At 42.3% G+C, this 21,706-nt stretch overlaps 1 protein-coding gene across 1 annotated transcript; it reads right to left on the bottom strand.

Annotated features, from left to right (window-relative positions):
- Window positions 1-5,294: 5,294 nt before the first annotated feature.
- LOC117259823 (nucleotidyltransferase MB21D2) lies at window positions 5,295-20,677 on the bottom strand. Its single transcript, XM_033631593.2, has 2 exons — window positions 20,285-20,677; window positions 5,295-11,552 (listed from the first exon to the last, which is right to left on the bottom strand). The coding sequence occupies exons 1-2, from the start codon at window positions 20,553-20,555 to the stop codon at window positions 10,288-10,290; spliced, it is 1,536 nt and encodes a 511-aa protein (XP_033487484.1). The 5' UTR covers window positions 20,556-20,677; the 3' UTR covers window positions 5,295-10,287.
- Between the last annotated feature and the right edge of the window lie 1,029 nt (window positions 20,678-21,706).

Genomic DNA, 21,706 nt, shown 5'->3' with positions numbered 1-21,706 from the left:
GCTGTGTCTCAAATCGTGTACTTCTGTACTTACACTTAATATTTTGAGTGCATAAGTGCGTTCACACTGAGAAGTATGGAAAATGCAGTGCACTATGAGAACCTGCATGGTGCACTCAAAACAGTCAAGAAGTTGAGTGTGGAACTATGGACACTTCTCGCCCTCAATGGTCGCCATCTTGGCTACGTAGGGACCACTTTTCAAACTGGAAATAGCGGCACTAAGCACCACTATACTGTTGTCAGGTATAATCCAGCAGTATGTTTGCTGGGTTCATTTAGCAGTCTGTAATGATTTGGTACCACGAACGATGACGTGAATGCTAATGCTAGTTTGCTAACTAGCTAATTTGCGGTTGTCATTTCCGATGAGTGCACAACTGCCGTGTTTGGTTTGAGACAACACTACCCTGTCGAAATTTGTGGACTATTACATCCAGACGGTCCCGGTGTTTCCCAGCTAACGCTCCGCTAGCTGCTCCCAGCTAGCTCCGGTTTGTTATTCAGGTTAAAGTGTGAAGAAGCAGCGGGTCTGTGGGGCAGCTGAGTGAAGTGGAGCCTGAGGAGGAAGCACCGGTTAGCCCCGGTTTCACTACAGGTAGATTCACTTGCTACAGGGGCGAGGAAATAAAACCTGAACAGCCAATCAGAGTGATCTCTCTCACCAACAAGCTCTGCCGCCGATTCAACATGCTCCTGACAGTGCGGGACACACTGCAAAAACTAGGGCAACAGACGCTCACCGACGGCCCGACTTTGGTCGACGGCCGACCGTCGGCTTGATGCGTCAGGGCCTTGAGCAACGAAGTGGAAACATGAGGCTAATTTTTAACAGTTTTTTTTACACACTTTTTTTGTTCATTTGTTTTTTATTTTGATTTCAATGTGACCATGAACTTCAGACTGATTAAAAGTTGTTTTGATTTCACGTTTTTATTCGTATTGAGGGTAAGACAGTTTTCAGTACCTCAGAAAACGCCGCTCTTTTTCACGGCCTGATGTCGGCAGGTATGAAAACCTCACTGTACCGCAAAGACATGAATCTAAAATCAACACCATAAAATAAACTTCAGGACACTACAGTAAGACTTTCTTCATCTCGTTAACACAGACTTCAAAGTGTGATTAATCACAATTCAAATGTTATATCTTTCAGTCCTGGTTTTGATTATATTTAATATGTTGTGAAATATGGCCTGAACAAATGTTGTAATCTGTGTTATATAAGCGCTGGCTTGCTGAGGTCGAACCTCGCAGATATTTCTCATATTTTGTTGTGATGATTCAGGAGAGTTCCTCGTCCATCAGAGACCTGAAGACAGGAAACTGTCAGTCAGCAACACGTCTGTTACAGCAGCAGAGAAGCCATCCTCCCACATCACAACTCTGTCGCCACAAACAGCACACAGAAACCTAACGTTGCATTCATGGACCAGGCGCATTCACAACAGCAGGTAGACTGTTGAGACCTTCAGAATAAAAGCTGTGGGAGGAAGTACATTTACTCGAGTATAATTTAATACTTTATCTGAGTAAATATTGTCCAGTAATTTATATTATTCTGCATCATGAGAACTTTAACTTGGTAAAATATCTGAGTACTTTAAGCACTGATGATCAGAGGAACATTACATCATACTGATCTGACCAGGTGAGACGGTCCAGGTGAGTCCTCAGTGTGTGTCTCAGCAGGAGGAGGAGACAGACGAGCTTCCTTCACTGTTGGCAGCAGCGTGTTGTTGTGTCCTCCCTCACAGCGCCACACACTGCAGTGTGTCTTCATCACAGCATATGTTGTGTTTATATTTGGAGGCTGATGGATGGTTTGGGGTTGGCACGGCGACAGTTCTGATGACGACCAGGAAGAAGGGAGCACGAGCAGAAGCACAGCGGGGAGCAGAGAGATGGAGGGAAGAGAGCAGGTGGAGAGGACAGGTGCTGAGATGACAGGAAGCTGAGGGGGAGAGGGCAGGAGGCAAGGAGAGGAGAAAAAAATATAAGGAAAGGAAACAAAATAAAGTGAAGAGAGGAAACAAGGAGAAGTGAGGAAGAAACACGAGAGGAGAGCAGGGGGAGAAACCAGGAAGCTGAGGGGGGAGGAAACATGGAGAGGAGAGGACATGAGGAAAGGAGAGGAAGAAATAAGGTGAGAAAAACTTAGAGAAAGGAGAGGAGGAAATGAGAAGAGAGCAGGGAACAAGAGAGGAAAGGAAGTATAAAGGAAAACAAGGAGACGAGAAGAGAGGAGGACATAAAAGAGGAGAGGAAAGGAGAGAAAATGAGGAGAGGAGAGAACAAGTGAGAATAGGAATAAGGAGAAGAGGGGAGGGGGAAAAGGGAAGGAAATAAGGGCAGAAAACAAGGAGAGGAGAACTGGAAAGATGAGAGGGGAGGAAATGAGAGTGAACAAGGAGAGGAGGAAATAAGGACAGGGGGAACCAGGAAAGGAGAGAAGAGGAGGACATAAAAGAGGAGATGGAGAAAGAAGGAAATAAGACAGGAGAGGAAATAAGGGGAGGAAATGAGTGAACAAGGAGAGGTGGGAACAAAAGAGAAAGATGCTGCGTTTGAGGCACCCTGTACAGTGGGAATATTCAGCTCGTTCTCTCAAAGCTGCTCATCAACATCTCTGTATTAACGATAAGTAAATTAATTAAAGGAGTGAATGTTGGACTTTGATCCATCAGGTGACACAAATACGATGATGACGTCATTGTGTGTCAGCAGGATGAAGGAGTAAACAGCTGATCGCTCACATGTTAGAAACATCATGTTTACAGCTGGTGGTGGGTTTACTCTGCCCCCTGGTGGCCACAAACAAAATCACAGACCTGTTTGTGTCATTTCTCACAGAGTTATTCAGACCCTGAACGTCACCTGTGTCATCGAGGCCACTTCAAATAAGGACAAAACTTTTCAGAGTGGACAGGAAGTGAAATGTACGGAAGCTCAGAGGGACCATCAAACAGGAGCTGGGCGCTGGTGACACATTCCAGCTGCCTCCATCTTAATGACACCAACACCTGACAGAGCTGCTGCTTCTTCTTCTGCATCACTGTACTGTCACACTGGTGCCCCCTGGTGCCCCTGAGAGGAACTGCTTCAGTATAGTCCAGTGGTTCCCAACTGGTGGGTTGTGGACTGAAACAGAGGTCGCAGGTCCATTCTGAACAGACCACATGTGACTCAAAAACACGTCAAGTTTCAGTACAGTGAATTTATGTGAATTTCCACCACAAGCTTTTATTTTGAAGTGCCATTTCCTGCTGTAAAGTGAGTGACTAACAGACAGCTACTTGACAGAGACAGCAAACCAGCTCCATATGACCAAACACAAGTATGATGCTGAATACATTTAACTGTATGGACCTTGAACTAATCACTAAGGAGAAATCTGGACCCCATGACTGGGCCAGTTGGGAACCACTGGTCTACTGGACTTGTGCAGGATGAGACTTCAGTGACGCCCCGGTGAGAAAGAATCACAAAAAACAATAACATTCGCTTTAAACCACGACCATGAACACGTTTGTGCAGCAGCCAAACACTTTGATGTTTTCATTGACATCTAATTTACACAAAGGAGTGACATCACTCTCCGCTCTAACTCTCATCGAACGAGGAACACAACCAGTGTAATTACACAGATTCATCATCATGCCATGGAAGGAACTGGATAACTGTAACATTCTTATTTTAATATACTCTGTCAGCTCACTGTAGCACCGCCATGTTTGTGTCTCTGAGTGACGTCATGGTGGTAGAATTCTTGGTATGATGTCGAAAAAACATGTCTTTTGTTTTTCTTTTACAAGTTATGCCTTGTGCTCACATCTGTACCGTGAGTGCAAAATGATAAAAAAAATAGTTTTATTTTCTTGTGACCTCAGGTTTTGACCTTTTGCACACAAGATTATAACTTGTAAACAGCAGATAAAATTTGCACACCAGATACATTTGTTTTGCAGCATAATAAGATTGGATTTATTTATACTTTGTGCACAAGTTATGAGCTTGTTCCACGTTACTGCTGACAATCATGAATCTGAGCAAAGTTCCCCACGGTTCGATTCTGGGGCCTCTCTTGTTCAATGAGGACTTCCCTCGTGACTGCATGTTATAACCTTTATGCATGAGACATTTTTGCACACAAAATAACTTGTGTGAACTTTTCTTGCAAGATATTAAAATGTATTTGTATTTTGTGCCCAAGTTATGAGCTTTATGTCCTGAAATAACTTTTGTGAACGGCACAAAAACTTCTGTGCAAAAGAGAACAACTTTTAACCACAGCCGAACGTCTTCTGCTTACAAACAAAACTGCTGCTAACAAGTTATCTTGTGCGCACAAGATATTGAAAATTCCATCTTTCAAAGCCATCTTTTTAAACACCCTTTTAGGGAATAAATCATATATTTGACAGGAGTTCTCCAGGGTTTAATTCTGGGTCCTCTATTGTGCGAGATAATAAGATTGTATTTATTTGTACTTTGTGCCCAAGTTATGAGCTCATTTTTGTACAAGCTCATTTTTGTGAACGGCACAAGAACTTATGTGCAAAAGAGAATCACTTTTAACCACAGCTGAACATCTTTTGCTTACAAACAAAACTGTTTATAACAAGATACCTTGTAAGGATAAGGATAAACTTTATTGTGTGCACAAGATATAAAATGCCATCTTTCAGAACCATCTTTTTGAACACCCTTTTTGGGAATAAGGGTTGGTGCACAGTGCAATAAACTGAAGAGTAGCAAAATGAACTTACAGACTAACACTGGTAACTGTTAGAAATATATTATATTCTCTGCAGTTGAGATTCCAAGATGCAAACAAGTTATCTTGTGTGCACAATATATAAAATACCATCTTTCAGAGCTTTGTTTTTGAACCCCTTTTAGAGAATTAGTGCTATGATCAAGGACACTTTGCCACTGACAATAATAAATCTGAGCGGAGTTCCCCAGGGTTCGATTGTGGGTCCTCCATCGTTCGACACAGACTACCTATGGGCCAAATTCTGACGGATAATATGATTGCTAATCACAAATTTGAGGATGACACCCATACTGTTTTACTTCTGTATTGAACCACATACTTATCGTAGAGCAAATAAATAACTTTATTTAATTAAAGTTTGTTGTTTGTTTTTTTTTTGTTAAAAGACAACACGGCTGAAATTACAGGAAAGACCTGAAGTTGCTTGGTTTGACTAAAGGTCCAGAATTATTTACACCTAAGAGCCAAAATGAAGAAAAGACTTACAATAACTCACTGAGGACAAACAGGGACAGTTCTGGTTAAAAGACTTTATGATGATTCTACTGTACAGTGAAATATAGTGGAGAACCTTCATAGACGGTGGAGGAGCTGCCATCTGAAGGGTTAACCCATCCAAGTCAACATTGCATAAAGAAATCCATCATCAGAACGAAGCAGAGCAGCAAAGATACAGAAAATAAAACTCACAGTCCAAAGGTTCTGAACAAACAAGAGACAGGAGTAAGGTCAAAGGTCATGGAGCTCAGAAGAACAACACATTGATTACATTTCCACCGAGCAGGAGTGTGTGTGTGGCACTTTGATGGTGTGTGTATGTGTGTGTATAAGTGTGTGTTCTTGTGGGATTCAGTGGAGGGTTTAGTGTCCCATGTGTGTCGCCGTTAAAACCAGTTTCAACAGAACTTTAGTGTCTTTTTGTCTTAATGCTACATAATGTGTGTGTGTGTGTCTGTGTGTGCACGTGTGTGTACCTGTGGTGTGTGTATTTTCACTAATTGCACTTGAGGATGAGGAGATGGAGATCACATTACCGGTCAGATGTCTGCAGGGGTTTTTGGCATTTTTCTGGAAATGTTTGAGATGGTTGAAACACACAAAGAAAACAAAAACAGGGAGCGACTCTCCTTCAACTCAACCAGCTCAGGACCAACTACAACTCCCATGATGCCTCAACACACTCAAAGCCACAAGGCAGCCAAAACTGTTTAATGCCAATAATACGTTTAATTTTCCTTAATGCAGTTTTGCTCTGCGGTCAGGTGGGAGCTAGCCTGTAGCACCGCTTATTTGGCAATTACCTCTGCTAACCAGGAAAGCACTGCTGCAAAAACACTGTGCCCACCCTTCACTGGTCCCCCAGGTCCCCCCCAGTGGGAGAGTGGCTTCATTTTGAGCTGCAAAACCACTTTAGCATTGCTAATTGTCTTGGCACCACAAGGCGTGCTGACACTAACAGTGCTAACTGACCTTGCCAAAGGGGGGTTTGCAGCTCAAAATTGAGCTGCTTACTCACAGGGGCGACCTGGAGGGAGTCTGGAGGGTGGCCATACTGTTTCCACAGCAATGCTGTTGGGTTGAGATGGCGTTACTTGTGGTAATCGCTGCGCTGCTAGCAAGCTCCCACCAGACCTGGGTGGAAAAACTGACATACAGACTGACATATACAACTATTTAAAAAAACATATAATATTCTCAAAGGTTAACTGTCGAGATTCCTGGTTGCAAACAAGTTATCTTGTGTGACAACAAGTTTATGGTTGTTAAATAATAGAGGAGAAACTGGTGGTAGTGGTTGCTGGTTGTAACAGGCAGAACAGGCTTTCACGGCGTATGTGGAGGTGGAAAGTCCATGACCAAACGTGGACATGTGACGAGGTTGGAGTGAGGATGTGTTGGACAGACTGGATAAAATCCATGTCCTGAGCTGGTTGTATTGAAGCGGAGTCGAACCCTTGACTTAAAGTAAAAACACAAATAAAGCAGCTGAAGAGGAATCGTTATAAAACATGAGGTGGAACGTACAGACACAGTGAAGCTTATTGAAACGATCAAGTCGGATCAAAACAACGAAAACTTAACAAAGTGGCAGGAAGAAGTGGAAAGAAGATGCCAGTGATATCATGGCTAAAGGAATATTCTGTGACACGTTACCTGACGATGGTCATAATGCAGCAGTATCATCGTGTACGTGGTGCCGATCCACCGCTTTAACACACACATTTAAAACGTGCAGTACGACCGTTCCTCAGCAGTGTCACCTGTCTACTGATATGATACATCATTTCACAATCAGGACGAACACGACGTCCACCATCGAGAGGAAAAGTGGTGATTTGTTTTTTTACATTCTGTGCAAAATTAGACGAAAAGTAGTCCACATATCATCTTCATCATCATCTTCGTCAGTCTGTTTATCTGTCTACACATCAGTGTTCAGTCAGTATTCTTCTATTTACAGTTAGTTTCTAAGACGTTAGTACCGTCATCCCCCAGCAGGACTAAGACATTCCTCAGAGGGACAAAATCCACCTTCAGACAGAACTCTGCTGTCTTTACTCCTGGGTCTGAGACTCCTGTACGTGCCATTTGGCATCCCCAACTCCTGAATGTGTATACAATCTTATGAAGTACAGTCTTGTTCAACAATCGTGCTGCTGTTCGAGGTCTGGTGTGAAGTCGTGATCGACACTGAGACGTTGAAGACATTTGTGTAGTGTAAAAGAGCAAAGTGAGTTTCAGACGTTTTATAAATTTGTGTCAAAACAAAACAACAAAAAAAGATCAGCGTTTAGCTCGTTTCCATTTTAAATCTTTTTATAAAAATCTCCTAATTCTGACTGTATCTGAGAAACTAGCCCTTTATTATGACAACCTCTCATGACTCTAAAAAACCTTCTCATTACTACAAGAGTTTTTACTTTACTTAATTATGAGAAATTAGTACAGATAAATTATGATATGAGTCTACTGAATTATTATGATTACAATAATGGGCTTGCACAGAATATTTTATCACATCTTGTAGTCAAGACTTCATATCAGGTGCACAATTATGACAGAGATACTCGGAGAGTCATCAGAGATATTTAATTTTGAGGGAACCTTTCTCATCACTCTGGCCGGGTATTAAAACAACAATAATGGGCTTGCATATGGGACAATATAACAATATTCTCTGAGCTATGTGTGATTATGAAGTCCTGATGCGAATAAAAAACTAAGTGCTGTGTTTGAACAGACAGTAGTTTTTGAAAAAAAAGTCCTTATATGGGGACAATGGGTTAATTTGTAATAGTCACATACATATAAGTCTTACTTCCTGTTGCCAGCAGGTGACTCAGTGACTAAAACACCTATTTATCAGGTTAATGTCATCAGGCCAAGAGTCTTATCAAACATGTAAAATTTGGGGCAGATTGGCTGTACACTCAGTTTATCAGTAAATCTAAGAATCAAACTTGTCAATTCCTGTTGCCAGTAGGTGGCACTATGACTATAGCTCCTTTTCAGCAAATAGATGTCATGAGGCCAGGTCTCTTATTGGGCATGACAAATCTGGAGCAGACTGGACAATGTATGCTCAAGTTACAACAACTTCCTGTTTTATAGCGAAAAGTGCAAAATGTCCGCCGCGCCACGGCAATGGCGTGTGATGGAAAGTCGCGATTTTCACCAGAAAGCATCATCAAGCTCTAGAGACTTTTCAAAAGAAATTTGAGGTGGACCTGGCCAACCTGCTTGGAGAAGTACATCCAAGTATAAAACATGTTATTTTCTGTCGCCAGGTGGTGGCATGTGATGTTTGGGGCAGATTGGACCACTTGCCTTGGAGTTACAAACCACTTACTGTTTCATGGTCAAACATGGAAATTTGGTGCCCCGCCACGGTCACACAGTTTCATGGAAAGTCAAGCTTTTAACAACTTTTGATGTCGAAGATCTTCAGCTGGTGCAGACAAAATTTGAAGTCGATCAGATCAAATCTCTTGGAGATCTTTAAAATAAGCCCCCTGGAAATGGCCAAAATGCACAAAATTTAACAGTAAATTCAAAATGGCTGACTTCCTATTGGGTTAGGGGTCTGGCTCCAAGTGACTTTTTTGCACATCTTTACATGATACACGTGCACACCAAATTTCATACATGAAGGTGAAACGTATTTTGCCATTTTGTCACACTTTAACAAGAGACCCATAAAATATTGAATTTTTAAGTCAGTTCTGTGTTCAGTGTGCAAAGTGTCGTAGGTTTTCAAACACCTTAAGCTCCTTAAAAAATACGATTCATTTAAGAGAAAAATAATAATAACGTCAGTTTCCACAGGGTCCAAAGAATGCAACATATTTTTAAGCCTTTAGTAACTCTGTATAAATTTTCTACGCTCCATTCTTCAAGCTAGGAATGCCCTTTGTGTCTGCAGGAACGGTCTGTAACACCCGATTAGCCTGTGTGAAATGCTGCGATGATACAATAAAGCCCCAATGTCCTCAAATGAGTACTTTCTAATGCCTTAGCTTGGTACTGCTGCTAAAATTGGTCATGTTTGTACATTATTAATCAGAATTAGTTTCAACCGTAATATCTGGTCACATTTTGGTCCTTGTCCACTTTTGTGTCGGGATCGGCTGCAGACTGACTTGGCAGAGATGACTGTCATCTTGTTTTTACATGGATTAGTGTATTGTGCTTTTGCGACCATTAGATGGCACAAAAAATGTCCACAAACGAGAACAACAGGTCCGAGTTCAGCAGAATGAAGTGTAAGGTGCAGCAAACCCAAAATCTAATGTCCTCATCATGTGACACAGGGTCGCATGATGAGCTTCCATAGTGAGAAAATCAAAATTATAAGATATGAAACTGAATTTCTGCGATCAAAAGTTTGTAACAACTTTGCTCGAACATTTAATCTTCTACTGAGTATTTTTGCATGTCTTTTATCAGCTCCAGCTTCACATAATATGTAATCTGAGTTTTCATGGCAATGACTGGCTACATATTATAAAGTGAAAACGTCACCTTCATGTTACCTGATAAACAGGCTTCATGTCTGACCTGTAACTTGATCAGCGAAGTTTACTTTAATCATGCATCTGTGACGTTTTCAGGAGTTGTTGGTTTCGTCTCATTTCCAGGATCCCTGATAATTAAACAACCGAAACATTGGAACAGCAGTTCCGTCGTAAAGGTGGATTATCGCCTCGTCCTTCATCTTTAAAAACAACCTGCTGCTATTCAGCTGTCTATTTAAAAGGCATTCAGCAGGTAAAAAACACAGGGCACACAGTGAAAGAGGAGGGAAGAGGGGAAGGGGAATAGAAAAATAAAAATTAAAAAATTAAAAAATTGTGGCAGACACTACTAGACGATCACCTCACTTCACTCTGTGGCAGAGAAACATAAAAAATGTAAAAAATAAAGTTTCAGAGGAGGCAGGGCACCAGGCGAGGAGGAGGAAGGCAGAGAGACAGAGGAGGAAGAGGTCTGGGAGAATGTTTCTCCGTCTCAGAAGAACTTGTCGTCGATGCGGAAGTGCGGTCGTGTGACGTCGTCTGGGTTGATGAAGACCGAGATGGACTTCCCAGGATTCTCTGTGACCAGCTGCTGAAGCTTCTTGGCCAGCCGGTCGTCTGGCTGGTTCTCTCCGCCGGCATCTGACTGCGGCGACGGCAGGTTGTTAGCACTGCCTCGCCACTGCAGTTCCACCGTCAGCCTGTTGGCGGCCTTGGCGTGCTCGATGGTGGTGCGGAGGTGCTCAGCCGGGTCGGAACGCACCGAGCAGAGTTTGCGGGCGTGCAGCATGGCCGTTTCGTCCGACAGGTGCTCCAACATATTGCACTGGGGAATAAAGTAATTAGGACACATCTTGTTGACGAGGCAGTGCTGCAAGTCGTCAATCAGGCCCAACAGGAAGTGGGCGGAGAAGTCATCCTGGCCCAGGTAGTTGGCAGGGAGACGGTCGCAGGCCCACAGCATGATGCTGCGGAGGTGGTAGGGGCTGATGGCTTTGGGGCGAGACAGCAGCTTGATGATGATGGCTTTACAGGCCTGATACGCCTGCATCAGGCTGGACGAGATGCACTTCTTCAGCTGCACCTCGCTGCGAGCGAACGACAGGCGCCACTCGTTCTCCTTGCGGCCTTTGTAGGAGCAGGCAGGGACGAGGTAGAAGCCGCTGATCACCTCCTCCTCCGTGATCTTCCCATCCCAGAAGTGATTCTCCATCAGCCAGCTCTGAGCAACGGCCGGCCAACCTTTGAACGACACCACGGGGACGATGTCGTAGAGCATCCGGCTGCTCCCGACGCCCAGGATGACGGAGATGATGGTGCCATTCCTCTCCACCTTCTCCACTCTCGGCATCCCTCTCTGAGGCTTCTTCTGCACCTCCAGCAGCACCAGGGAGATGGACTGGTAGAACCAGTCAGCCACCAGTGTTGGAGAGAAGAAGTAGTTGGTGGTCCCGTTGATATGGTCGACAATGGTGCAGCAGTCCTTCCACTTGTTGATGGTTCCTTCGTCAAAGAGGCGGAGGCTGAGCCAGGAATGGCCCAGAGCCGAGTGCCTCATGTCCAGGGTCACCGGCTGGTTGCGGTCATGAAGTTTCAGCGCTGGGACCAGCAGGGTGAAGTCCATGTCGTAATCTGTGCCACGGGCGTAGACGCTTAGCTCATCCAGGTCCATGTCCACCACACCCTCCCGAACGCCTCCTGACAGGAGGAGGTACTCGTTGGCCACCGGGAGCTTCTGGTCCAACTTTTGAACCATTCCTAAGAGAGAGGAGGAAAGACAGGATGAGTTAAAGAAATGTGATACCACACTGAATCCAAATATAGACACAACAGAGCACGCAATGTGTCTTATCGTCGATGACTTTTGGGATCGTCTAAAAGTTTCTGAAACCCCGCCCCCCCACAGCTTTCCGATACCACTTTTATAACTCTGCGAAAATATAAACTTGGCAATCACAGATACTTTGCACAGGTGAGACAGTTAGCTAGCTTTTTCGTGTGAACAACCAATTGCAACACCATGAATGTCTACGAGAAAAGACTGAAAATGTGCTTCATTGTCCGAATTTGTATGAATCATCTGTCTTGTCCCTGAAAGCGGGGTTTTCGCCCCACCTTTAGGAGTGGCCTTTCGGAACAGTGCTTTTGCCTTTGGACATAATCAGACCACACTTCGGACAAGCAAAGTAAATCTTTCATAGATCTTAACAACCATTGACCAACTGTGAACATCGTGACAGAGCTAACCTTTGAGGAAACAGAGAGCCACAATGTTGAAAATGGAGGAAGCTATTGTGTTCCAAGGCTATCACATGTTACCAGTTCGTTCGCCAACCACAATACTTTGCCAAGTAGCCCCACAAGTACTCATTACTTCACCAAACTTTTAGCACCAATGAGCTCAAGATCCAAAAGCCAATTTTACACCTCCTGTTTAAGGGGCTGAAGTTGCACCGTCATTACCCTGCTTCATTTTATATAAAAAGTGTGCACACAGAGTGGGGGGACAGAGTTGTTCCACCTCTAAGCCAGCAGTGGAAGAAGTAATGGTGCCAAATCTAGGTCTGTGTAAAAGTGTGAGTTCGCAGGACATTTTGTGGATGTGTTATGTGTGCGACCCACTACCGGCAAATTTAAGACACAGGTATCAGCAGTTAGCAGCTAACTCGTAGAGAAAGCACAGTCAGTGAAATTGTCCACAAACTGGGGAGACAATGAGGTCTGGGAGCTCCAGGTCTGGGATGAGTTTAACCGCTATGTAACAGGGACAGTAAATTCATGTTCTACATTCGATTTATGTTATTGTTGTTGTTTGGAAAGTGCTGCCCAATGTGTATTTCATATGTCTTACTAGAGGATGATGCCATTGTGTTAGATGCCACGCCTGTCTCTTGCTTCTGAGGCAACTTTTTATTCATTGGATCAAAATGTGATATATCGTTATATGTATCGTTATCGGGATATGAAATGACCTATATCGTGATATAAGACTTTGGTCATATCGCCCAGCCCTAGCTGAGTACTGTAATAAAATATGGTGCGATTTATTACCTTTTTTCAAATGTGAATTATTTCCCCAAAGGAAAACTTTTTCAACATCTGTTCTATCTAATAAGATCAAGTTTCTTCAGCCATTTTGCAGCAGAAGCAGCAAATTGTATCTAGTAGGGGTGGGGAAAAAATTGATATAACATAGTACCACAATATTTTGCGTGGCGATATTGTGTCGTTACACAGATGCCAAGTATCGATCTTTTATAATATACATTATTCATTGTTGCAAATACACATTTTGATACAACTATTGGTTCTAGAATAATAAAATCAGTTGCTTTTTCTGTCCACTAGATGGTGCTGATGTTTTTTCCTGGTGAGGTCAGCAGAGGTCTCAGTCAGCAGCATTTGGCAGGAATTCATCAAAACAAAGATGGAGGATTTTATTACATTTTTTCAACTGTAAATTATGTCACTAAAGGAAAACTTTGTCAACATAAACAGTTTTGTCAAATAAAATAAAGTTTTCAGTCTGTTCATCTCACTTCAGTCATTTTTATTGCAGCCAAATGTATCTAATAAACTTTACAGGGAACTGATTATATTATTCTAGTAGGCTACTAAAAGTTTAATTTGTGTTTGTAATATTAATAATTTATATTATTAAAAATCAATGCTTGGTGTCCATGTGACAGCACAATATTCCCACACAAAAATATTGTGATACTTTGCTGTATCGATGCTTTACCCTGCCCCTATTGTGTGTAGGGTTTGGGTATCATTTGTACTTTTTGACATACAATACAGTATCTGAGCTTCAGTACCAAAACCAAAATACCTTTCTTAACCTTACCTTGAGGAATATGAATATGTTTTTCTACAAAACCGATTTTTGATCAAAAGCCAAAGAAGTCTGATGTTAAATGTCACAAATCAAGCAGCTGTACAAGAACTCTGAATGAATGAGATACAGGTCAAAGAACGAGCCAAGAAGATTAGAACCAAACACTTGACGACACCTTGCAGCACTTCACATTTTTGACACTGTGCCCATGGACACATTTAAAAAAAAAAAAAAATTGAGATGTGACACCCAGATGTACCTCTGAGTGGGATGTGTATCAAAAGACATGAAGCTGTGCGACACCCCCACTGTTTCCCTTCAGGGTCAAAAACTGACCCTGAAGAGTCTGGACTGCATCAGACCGGACAGGTTATTGTTGGACTGGATCGGTCTGGACTGGTTTTCCGCTCTGCTGGGTGAAAAGACACACACACTTCCTGGCTGATGGCTGCATTCCTGTGCTGTAGTGGGGTGGACACACAGTTTGTTTGGTGGTTTCTCAGAGACAGTTTGAACTGAAAGATCACGGACAGAACTGGGTTCAGGTTTTGTGTTGCAGTGTGAGCTGACCTGCAGCAGTACAATAATCCATCACCGCTGCACATTAGAGGCACAATAAACGGGCCTGTGCTGAAATCTAGTTCTAGGTAAGTCTGTCAGCTTCACATTCCTGCTCATTTTCTCCCAATAATAGGAATTAGGCTGATTCAGCTCTGTTGGAAGGCGGGTTTGAAACAAACAAACAAAAAACAACTGGAACCAAATTCTGTAAAGGGATGAAAGAGGTCAAACTCCTGGTCTCCAGAGCTGGTGTTGCCCCCACCCTGCTGTATGGAGCCCAGTCTTGGACCACCTACAGCAGGCACCTGAGAGCACTGGAACAATACCACTACAGACTGGAAGACAAATGCACCAACATCAGCGTTCTAGAAGAAGCCAACATGACCAGTATCACCACTACAATAATGCAGCACAAACTTTGATAGACAGGCCACATCATATGAATGGCCGACACAACAAACAGATCCTGTACTGATTCTGTCCCAGCTGAAGCGAGGTCAGTCAAAAAAACGCTTCAAGGACATCATCAAAACTAATCTAAAAAAAAAAATCTAGGAGCACACTGCACTTGATTGGCACTCCTGGAAGACATCTTTACAGGAAGGTGCTGCACATCACGAAAAGGAAGTCCACTGTGCTGCAGAGATACAGCAACAACACCGCAAGGAGAAACTACCACCACATTTCTCTGCTCAAACTGCACCAAAGTATGTGGACCGCAGATCCGCCTCTGCAGCGATCTGACGAGCCACAAGTAGACAACCCATCATGGAGGACACTCATACTCGCCTCAAATGACTGCCGATGATGATAAAAGAAGCAGCAGTGCCATTAAGGTCTCCAAATGACAGGTCGACCAATGGTGGATTAGTCACGGTTGCTATAACAACGATAGTTGGGAGCAGGGAAAAACGATAGCTGATTAATCATCTCAAGGCAACTGACTCAAACGCAACTGGACTTGGTTTTGTCTTAGAAGACGTTTGACCTCTTATCCAAGAGGCTTCATCAGTTCATGCTTGTCTGACTAGGCTGGAACTAGTCTGACAAACTGGTGTGGAAAAACCCAGGTATTTAACCTCTGGGGAGGTCTTCACAAGGTCAATGATGTCACTGGTTTGTTAGTGCTCCAATGGTGCGTCAGTGACGGTCGTTGAAACTCCTGCTGCAACGGTGGTTGTTGGACTCGTTACGGCCAATTTCCGCCAGATGTGTGTTGGTTGCGTCTGCGCTCCGGCACGGCAGCGGAGCCGACAGGATTCCATTCTAGTCAATGTGTGAGCTTCCACCGGCTACGTCTCCGTCACAGCTGCGGCGCTCCGGAGCCCTCCACAACAGATACGCAGGACTTCTATTTTTGCCGGACGCCGGAGCACAACGCAGCAATTCAGCACAGAGCAGATTGTGCGGGGCAGGAAGTCGTGCACAGAGACACAATAAAACAAATTAATTTAATTTAAATTAATTTTCAAAATAAAATACACAGTGTTCACGGCGGATCATATTTTCCTGCACTACACCTACAAAACTACATAATGGGCAAAGGCAGGCCTGAAGTCAACAGGTCAGAGGTTTTCAGACGTCATTTCACCCCATTGACACCATGGACGAGGAGATATTAATCATGGCAGTGCACCGAGATGTCTTCCGGCGGAGCTGCACCGCACCGCACAGCAAACGCAGCTGGTGGGTATTGATGGACGGCGGAGCATGCAGCAGATAACCAGCGCTGCCGTTCCGCAACGGACACGCATCCAGTGGAATTCCAGCGTTAGAGTCACATGAGGCCATTTGTTAACAACTATTGTTTTTAGAGGTTAAGCTGTTAAACCTCCTGGGCAAGGATGAAAGGACAGCATTATAGGTGGGGGATAGGTGGTGTCGCAGACCTCCTCCTCTATGAGAGATGGTTTTTCCAATTTCACATAGATGGCTTCTTTTACACCTCTTTGAAACCATCGGTCTTCCCTGTCCAAAATGTGCATGTTGCTGTCTTCAAAGGAGTGTGCTTTCTCCTTGAGGTGTAGATAGACAGCTGAGTCTTGCCCTGACGAGTTCGCCCTTCTATGTTGGGTCATGCGTTTGTTTAGTGTTGTTTTGTTTCACCAATGTACAAGTCTGGGCATTCCTCACTGCATTGGACAGCGTACACCAGGTTGCTCTTCTGAGTGTGTGGTGTACGGTCTTTTGGGTGTACCAGTCTTTGTCTGAGTGTGTTACTGGGTTTGAAATACACAGGGATGCGGTGTTTGTTGAAGATCCTCCTGAGTGAAGAGTTTTTCAGACACATAGAGGGTGACAATGTTATTGCGTTTGTTCCTCCACTCCACCTCCTGATGTCACAGTCAGCTCAGAACCTCTGTCACTGTTTGCAGAAATGTACAATGACAAAATGTTCCTCTGGTGACTGGGCTGAATAAAACATGTACATCATTGTTACAGCTGTCTAATAATACCCTTGTGGAGAGTCTCTCTTTATTGGCCCCTGACATCTCAAACGTTGATCTCATTGGACAGCAGCAGAAGAAGCAGAAGAGTCTGCTCCAGTTTAAAAGACAAGTTTGGCACTACAGCACAAATAAACCAGGAGGAATGAGGGTTCACAGAGGAACTTGCCATCTGTTCTTATTCCCACTGTCTTTTTTGTTTGTTTCTGTTGATTTGTGTCCAACGATGCAACAAAAGTGTCACATTATTTAAATCTTAAACCGACACCCTGAGGTTTCTATCAGGGACGTCTTCACTGAGAATCTGAGTCACAGTCATTAAGGAAACAGACAGAAATCATCTTCAGTTTTTGATCAAATATTTGCTTCATGACCGACCGCCTGTCTGATAAAGTGGACAAACAACACCTGTGAAAACATCAGGGACGTTTGTTGGTCTCTGCCTGGACATTTTGGACACTGCTGACAGGATGTGACACGTCCATTCACAGTGTGACAGTTTCAGGAGAATCTGATTTGCATTTGAAACAAGACGAATCATTCTGCTCTGCTGTCAAGAAATGTTGCTTTAATGACTAAAATTAACCGTGCGGCTCAGTCAGACGGACAGACGGACTATTTTCAGCATCGTAATGAACCTCAGTGACAGGAAGTGTTTTCACTGATCTCACACCCCATGTTTCCTCTTCCTCTCACACTGATCCTGATCAATAAACACAACTCATCAGTGTTGTTAAAAAAGTTTTATTGAAGCAGAGCAGAGTGACCTCACTCTGTCAGAACACTCTTCATCAGTAACTCAGCGGGACGAGTCGGTGGTGACTAATCTGATCTTTAAAATCTGCAGTGAGGAGGGTCATCTTTAAGTTCAATTTATCAGCAGTAAAATCAGGAGGCGTCGCGATGCGTTTAAGGTACCGTCTTCTTCCAGGCTTTGGCACAAGCGCGAGTTACGTTCTGAAACTTTTAGCCTTTCACCGTTAGCAACACCTGCTGAGGTCAGTCTGCTGTGAGTCAGTCACGCTGTAGGGAGAACATATAAAATGGCGGAGCTTGAAGACCCGCCTGCAGGTTCCTGCTCAGCTACAACAGCAACCAGAGGGAGAGGTGTGTATAAAGGTCCAGACATAGGCTCCGCCTCCGCTGCCGCCACTTCAAAATGCTCAGTCAAAGACAGCCTGGGATAAAATTGTGACAGTGTCAGATATTTGGGATGACCATCTCACTGTGTGACTGCTGTTACCACCTACGTCTACTGACCAACCAATAGAAATGCAGCATGAAGTGACGCACTGATCAGCGCTAAACCCAAACACACAGACTGACAGCAGCTCGCCATGGAGGTAAAGAGGGAAACCTTGTGATGTGTCCTCCAGCTCTGACCATGATCGCGTGAAAAAGGACGAAGCATGGAAGGAAGTAGAGGCGGAGCTACAGCTGCCAGGTGAGACACCTAGCAGCTAGCCAACACACATGGACACACACACCGCAGTATATAGTGACCACAGGACTTTTGGTTATTTTCAGACATTTTATTAACATTTTTTGAACTTTTTAAGAATATTTTTTTGACAATTTATCACAATTTTTCGAACATTTTAGTATCATTTTTTTGAGACATTTTTATAGATATTTTTTCAGACATTTCAGTAACATGTTTTCGACACTTTGATAATGTTTTTTTTCTATCATTTTATTATCATTTTATCATCAAATATTTTTCAGACATTAGATTAACATTTTGAGACACTGTAATAATGTTTTTACTGACTATTTTTATCAATATTTTTCGAACATTTTCTTCAAACAATTTAATAAAGTTTTTACATATTATTAACATAACATATTATCAGCATTCTTTCTGTCATTTTTTGATATTTTTCAAATATTTTTTGGACAATTTATCACCCTTCCGTCAAACATTTATTAACATTTTTTTTAAAATATTCTTCAGACATTTCCTGAACATTTTTTGGACATTTTAACAATGTTTTTTTTCCTGACATTTTATCAACATTTTTTAGAACTTTTTTTCCTGGCATTTAATAATATTTTTTGGATATATTATCAGCGTTCTTTCTGTCTTTTTTTTGATATTTTCCAGGTGTTTTATTAACATTTTTTGGACATTTTAATAAAAAAAATAATTCTGACATTTTATTAACATTTTTTGAACATTTTTTAAAATGTTTTTTGGACACTTTATTACCATTTTTCAAACATTTTATTATGATTTTATCATCAAATATTTTTCAGACATTAGATTAACATTTTGAGACATTGTAATGATGTTTTTATTGACATTTTATCAACATTTTCTCAACATTTTTCAAACATATTTTTGGACAAATCAGCATTCTTTCTGTCATTTTTTGATATTTTTCAGGTATTTTATTAACATTTTTTGGACATTTTAAAAATATTTTTTTGGACAATTTATCACCCTTTTGTTGAACCTGTATTATCATTTTTTGGGACATTTTTATAGATATTTTTCAGACGTTTCAGTAACATGTTTTGAACATATTTTTAAAATATTTTCTGGACACTTTATTACCATTTTATCATCAAATGTTTTTCAGGCATTAGATTAACATTTTGAGACATTTTAATGATGCTTTTTCTGACATTTTATCAACATTTTCCGAACATTTTTTTTCCTGGACAATTTAATTTTTTTCAGGTTTTTTATTAACATTTTTTTGGACATTTTTAAAATGTTTTTCAGACATTTCCTTAACATTTTAATCAAGTTTTTTCCTGACATTTTATCAACATTTTAACTTAATAATATTTTTCAGACATATTATCAGCATTCTTTCTGTCATTTAATTAAGATGTTTGAAAATACATTGAGAGCGAATGGGGGGAAGGACCACATTTAATTCCAGGGCAGCGAGATTGGAAATAGGACAGTGGCATCAAATGGCGTGGGGAGGCGTGTCCAGGAGCACCGATGACACGTGTAGTCGCCGCTAGTGTGGAGTCATTCATTAAAATAACAGGGGCATATTTTGTGACCCATGAAGGCATGTGAGGAGTCATGAACTGAGGGCGACACTAAACTAACTGATACACAGACGGTCAATTTGAGGGTGAAGTGTTCCTTTAATGTTTGAATTAATGACCGCTGCATAGTTTTAATATTTCTTTATTTACACTTTGTATTAATAATCTGTGAAGTGATGAAGGCGCTCACGTGACTGTGTAAAAAATAAAGAGTACAATCTTTAAGTACATGGTAGCATAAAGTGGAGATACTCGAGTAAAGCACAAAGACCTCAGGATTACACTCGAGTATCGTTACATTCACTGTGATGTTGAGCCCTTGAACGCATCACAGTGATGCTCACCTGAGCTGAACGCAGGTGGAGCAGCCTCCGGTACCGGGAGACAAACAACCTCATCCCGGGGGTTAAACCGTTTAAAGTCACACACACACACACACACACACACACACACACACACACACACACACACACACCAACATGAAAACACCACCCTGTGTGTATGTGTGTGTGAGCAGGTGGAGTCCGGGGCTTCAGGGCGGGCATCCCTCCTCCACCACCAGCTCCACCTCACCGGGGAGAAAACAACACGGTACACGGTGACGCGACCGCGGCCGTTAGATAACGGTTCCTCACCCAGCATGGAGAAGATGAAGTCCTTGGCCGTGTGGATCTCCAGAGCCCGCTGGTCGTCGTACTCCCGCTGGTCGTGCTTACTGAACTCCTGGATGAGCCGGTTCAGGTCCTCCATGCGGGCCGCCGACCTGAAGTCCAGCTCGGGCCCGACGCCTCCTCCTCCTCCGCCGCCGCCGCCGCCGCTGTGCGGGAGCCTCCCGGCGGCCATGGTGGGGCTGTTCCCGAGGCTGCCCGCCGAGCCAGCCCGACTGGAGAGAGCAGGGGCCGCCATCTTTCCTCCGCGGTCACACACACACACACTCACACACACGGGTTCTCCACAGCTGATACACTGCTGGTCTGTTCTGAGCCGAGCCGAGCCGAGCCACACCAAACACAACCACCGGAAACAGCCGACACACTTCCGCTGCTCAGCGCCTTCAAAATAAAAGTAACGCTGAGGACACAGGAAGTTGTCAGTGTGTCTGAGTTTATTTATTTTAATAAATCAAATTAATACAACAAAAACCAGCGGGGTAAAGTAAGGAACTGTTATTTATTTACTTATTTAAATAGATGATTGTCTGCTCTGTGTCATTATTATATTATTATGTTTATTTATGAGGGGGTGCAAAAAGGAGGAGACATGTTAAATTATTGTTTTGAACTCAAAGCAGGGGCGTACACATTCAAATACTTGTATTTTATTTCTATTTTACAGCAGATTTTAAAAGAAAACAATTTTTCCTCCATATTTTATAATAATTATAATAATAATGACTTTATTTGTTTGCTTTATGCGTGCATCAAAATGACTAATATTATTCTTACAATGAATGTGTTTTTAGGGACAGACACACAGTTTAGACTCAGTTTAATGATAAATATGTCATAATGATCAAGTGAAGGAAATGATTAAGATATACGTGTGATATTTTAGTTACAAGGTGAAAAAATAGATTAAAAGAGTGAAAAAGACAGAGAAAAACAATATTTGTTTTTCCTTTTTTAAGTATATCAACTTTTTTTTCACACTTTATGCTCACATAAAACACAATCTCAAATTTCCACTTTGATAACACTGATTTTTCTCTGCAGGACAAAACGGTTTAATAGCTTGTAAACAATTTAATTCTGCTGACAAAATATTATTTATATTTATATTTTTAAACTCCAGATCTCCTCCTGTTGTTTTAAAAATCCTCAATACATATTACCAGTAAGAAACTGCATTTAAAAGTATTCCTTTTCTCACTCTTTAATGAGACACTTTATCCTACTTTAAAATAATTACTTTTTTTTTTTTTTTTTCCAGTATCTGTGGCGGTTCTGTTCTATAAAACATTTGGGGCTGAAGCCTCAGATGCTCAGGCCTGATAACACCACCGTGAGAAAGTGTTAATAAAAAATTAAAACATTGTTCATGTTACTTTTGTCCGAAAA

Source organism: Epinephelus lanceolatus, chromosome 4 (genome assembly GCF_041903045.1).
Source record: "Epinephelus lanceolatus isolate andai-2023 chromosome 4, ASM4190304v1, whole genome shotgun sequence".
NCBI classification, from domain to species: Eukaryota; Metazoa; Chordata; class Actinopteri; order Perciformes; family Serranidae; genus Epinephelus; species Epinephelus lanceolatus.
Note: the sequence above shows the minus strand (reverse complement) of the source record. Positions and strands in the feature narration are given on the sequence as shown.

Coding starts and splice junctions, on each gene's coding strand:
- LOC117259823 (XM_033631593.2), bottom strand. CDS start 20,555: ATGGCGGCCCCTGCTCTCTCCAGTCGGGCTGGCTCGGCGGGCAGCCTC. Junction 11,553..20,284: donor CTTCATCTTCTCCATGCTGG/GTGAGGAACCGT, acceptor CCTCTCTCTTAG/GAATGGTTCAAAAGTTGGAC.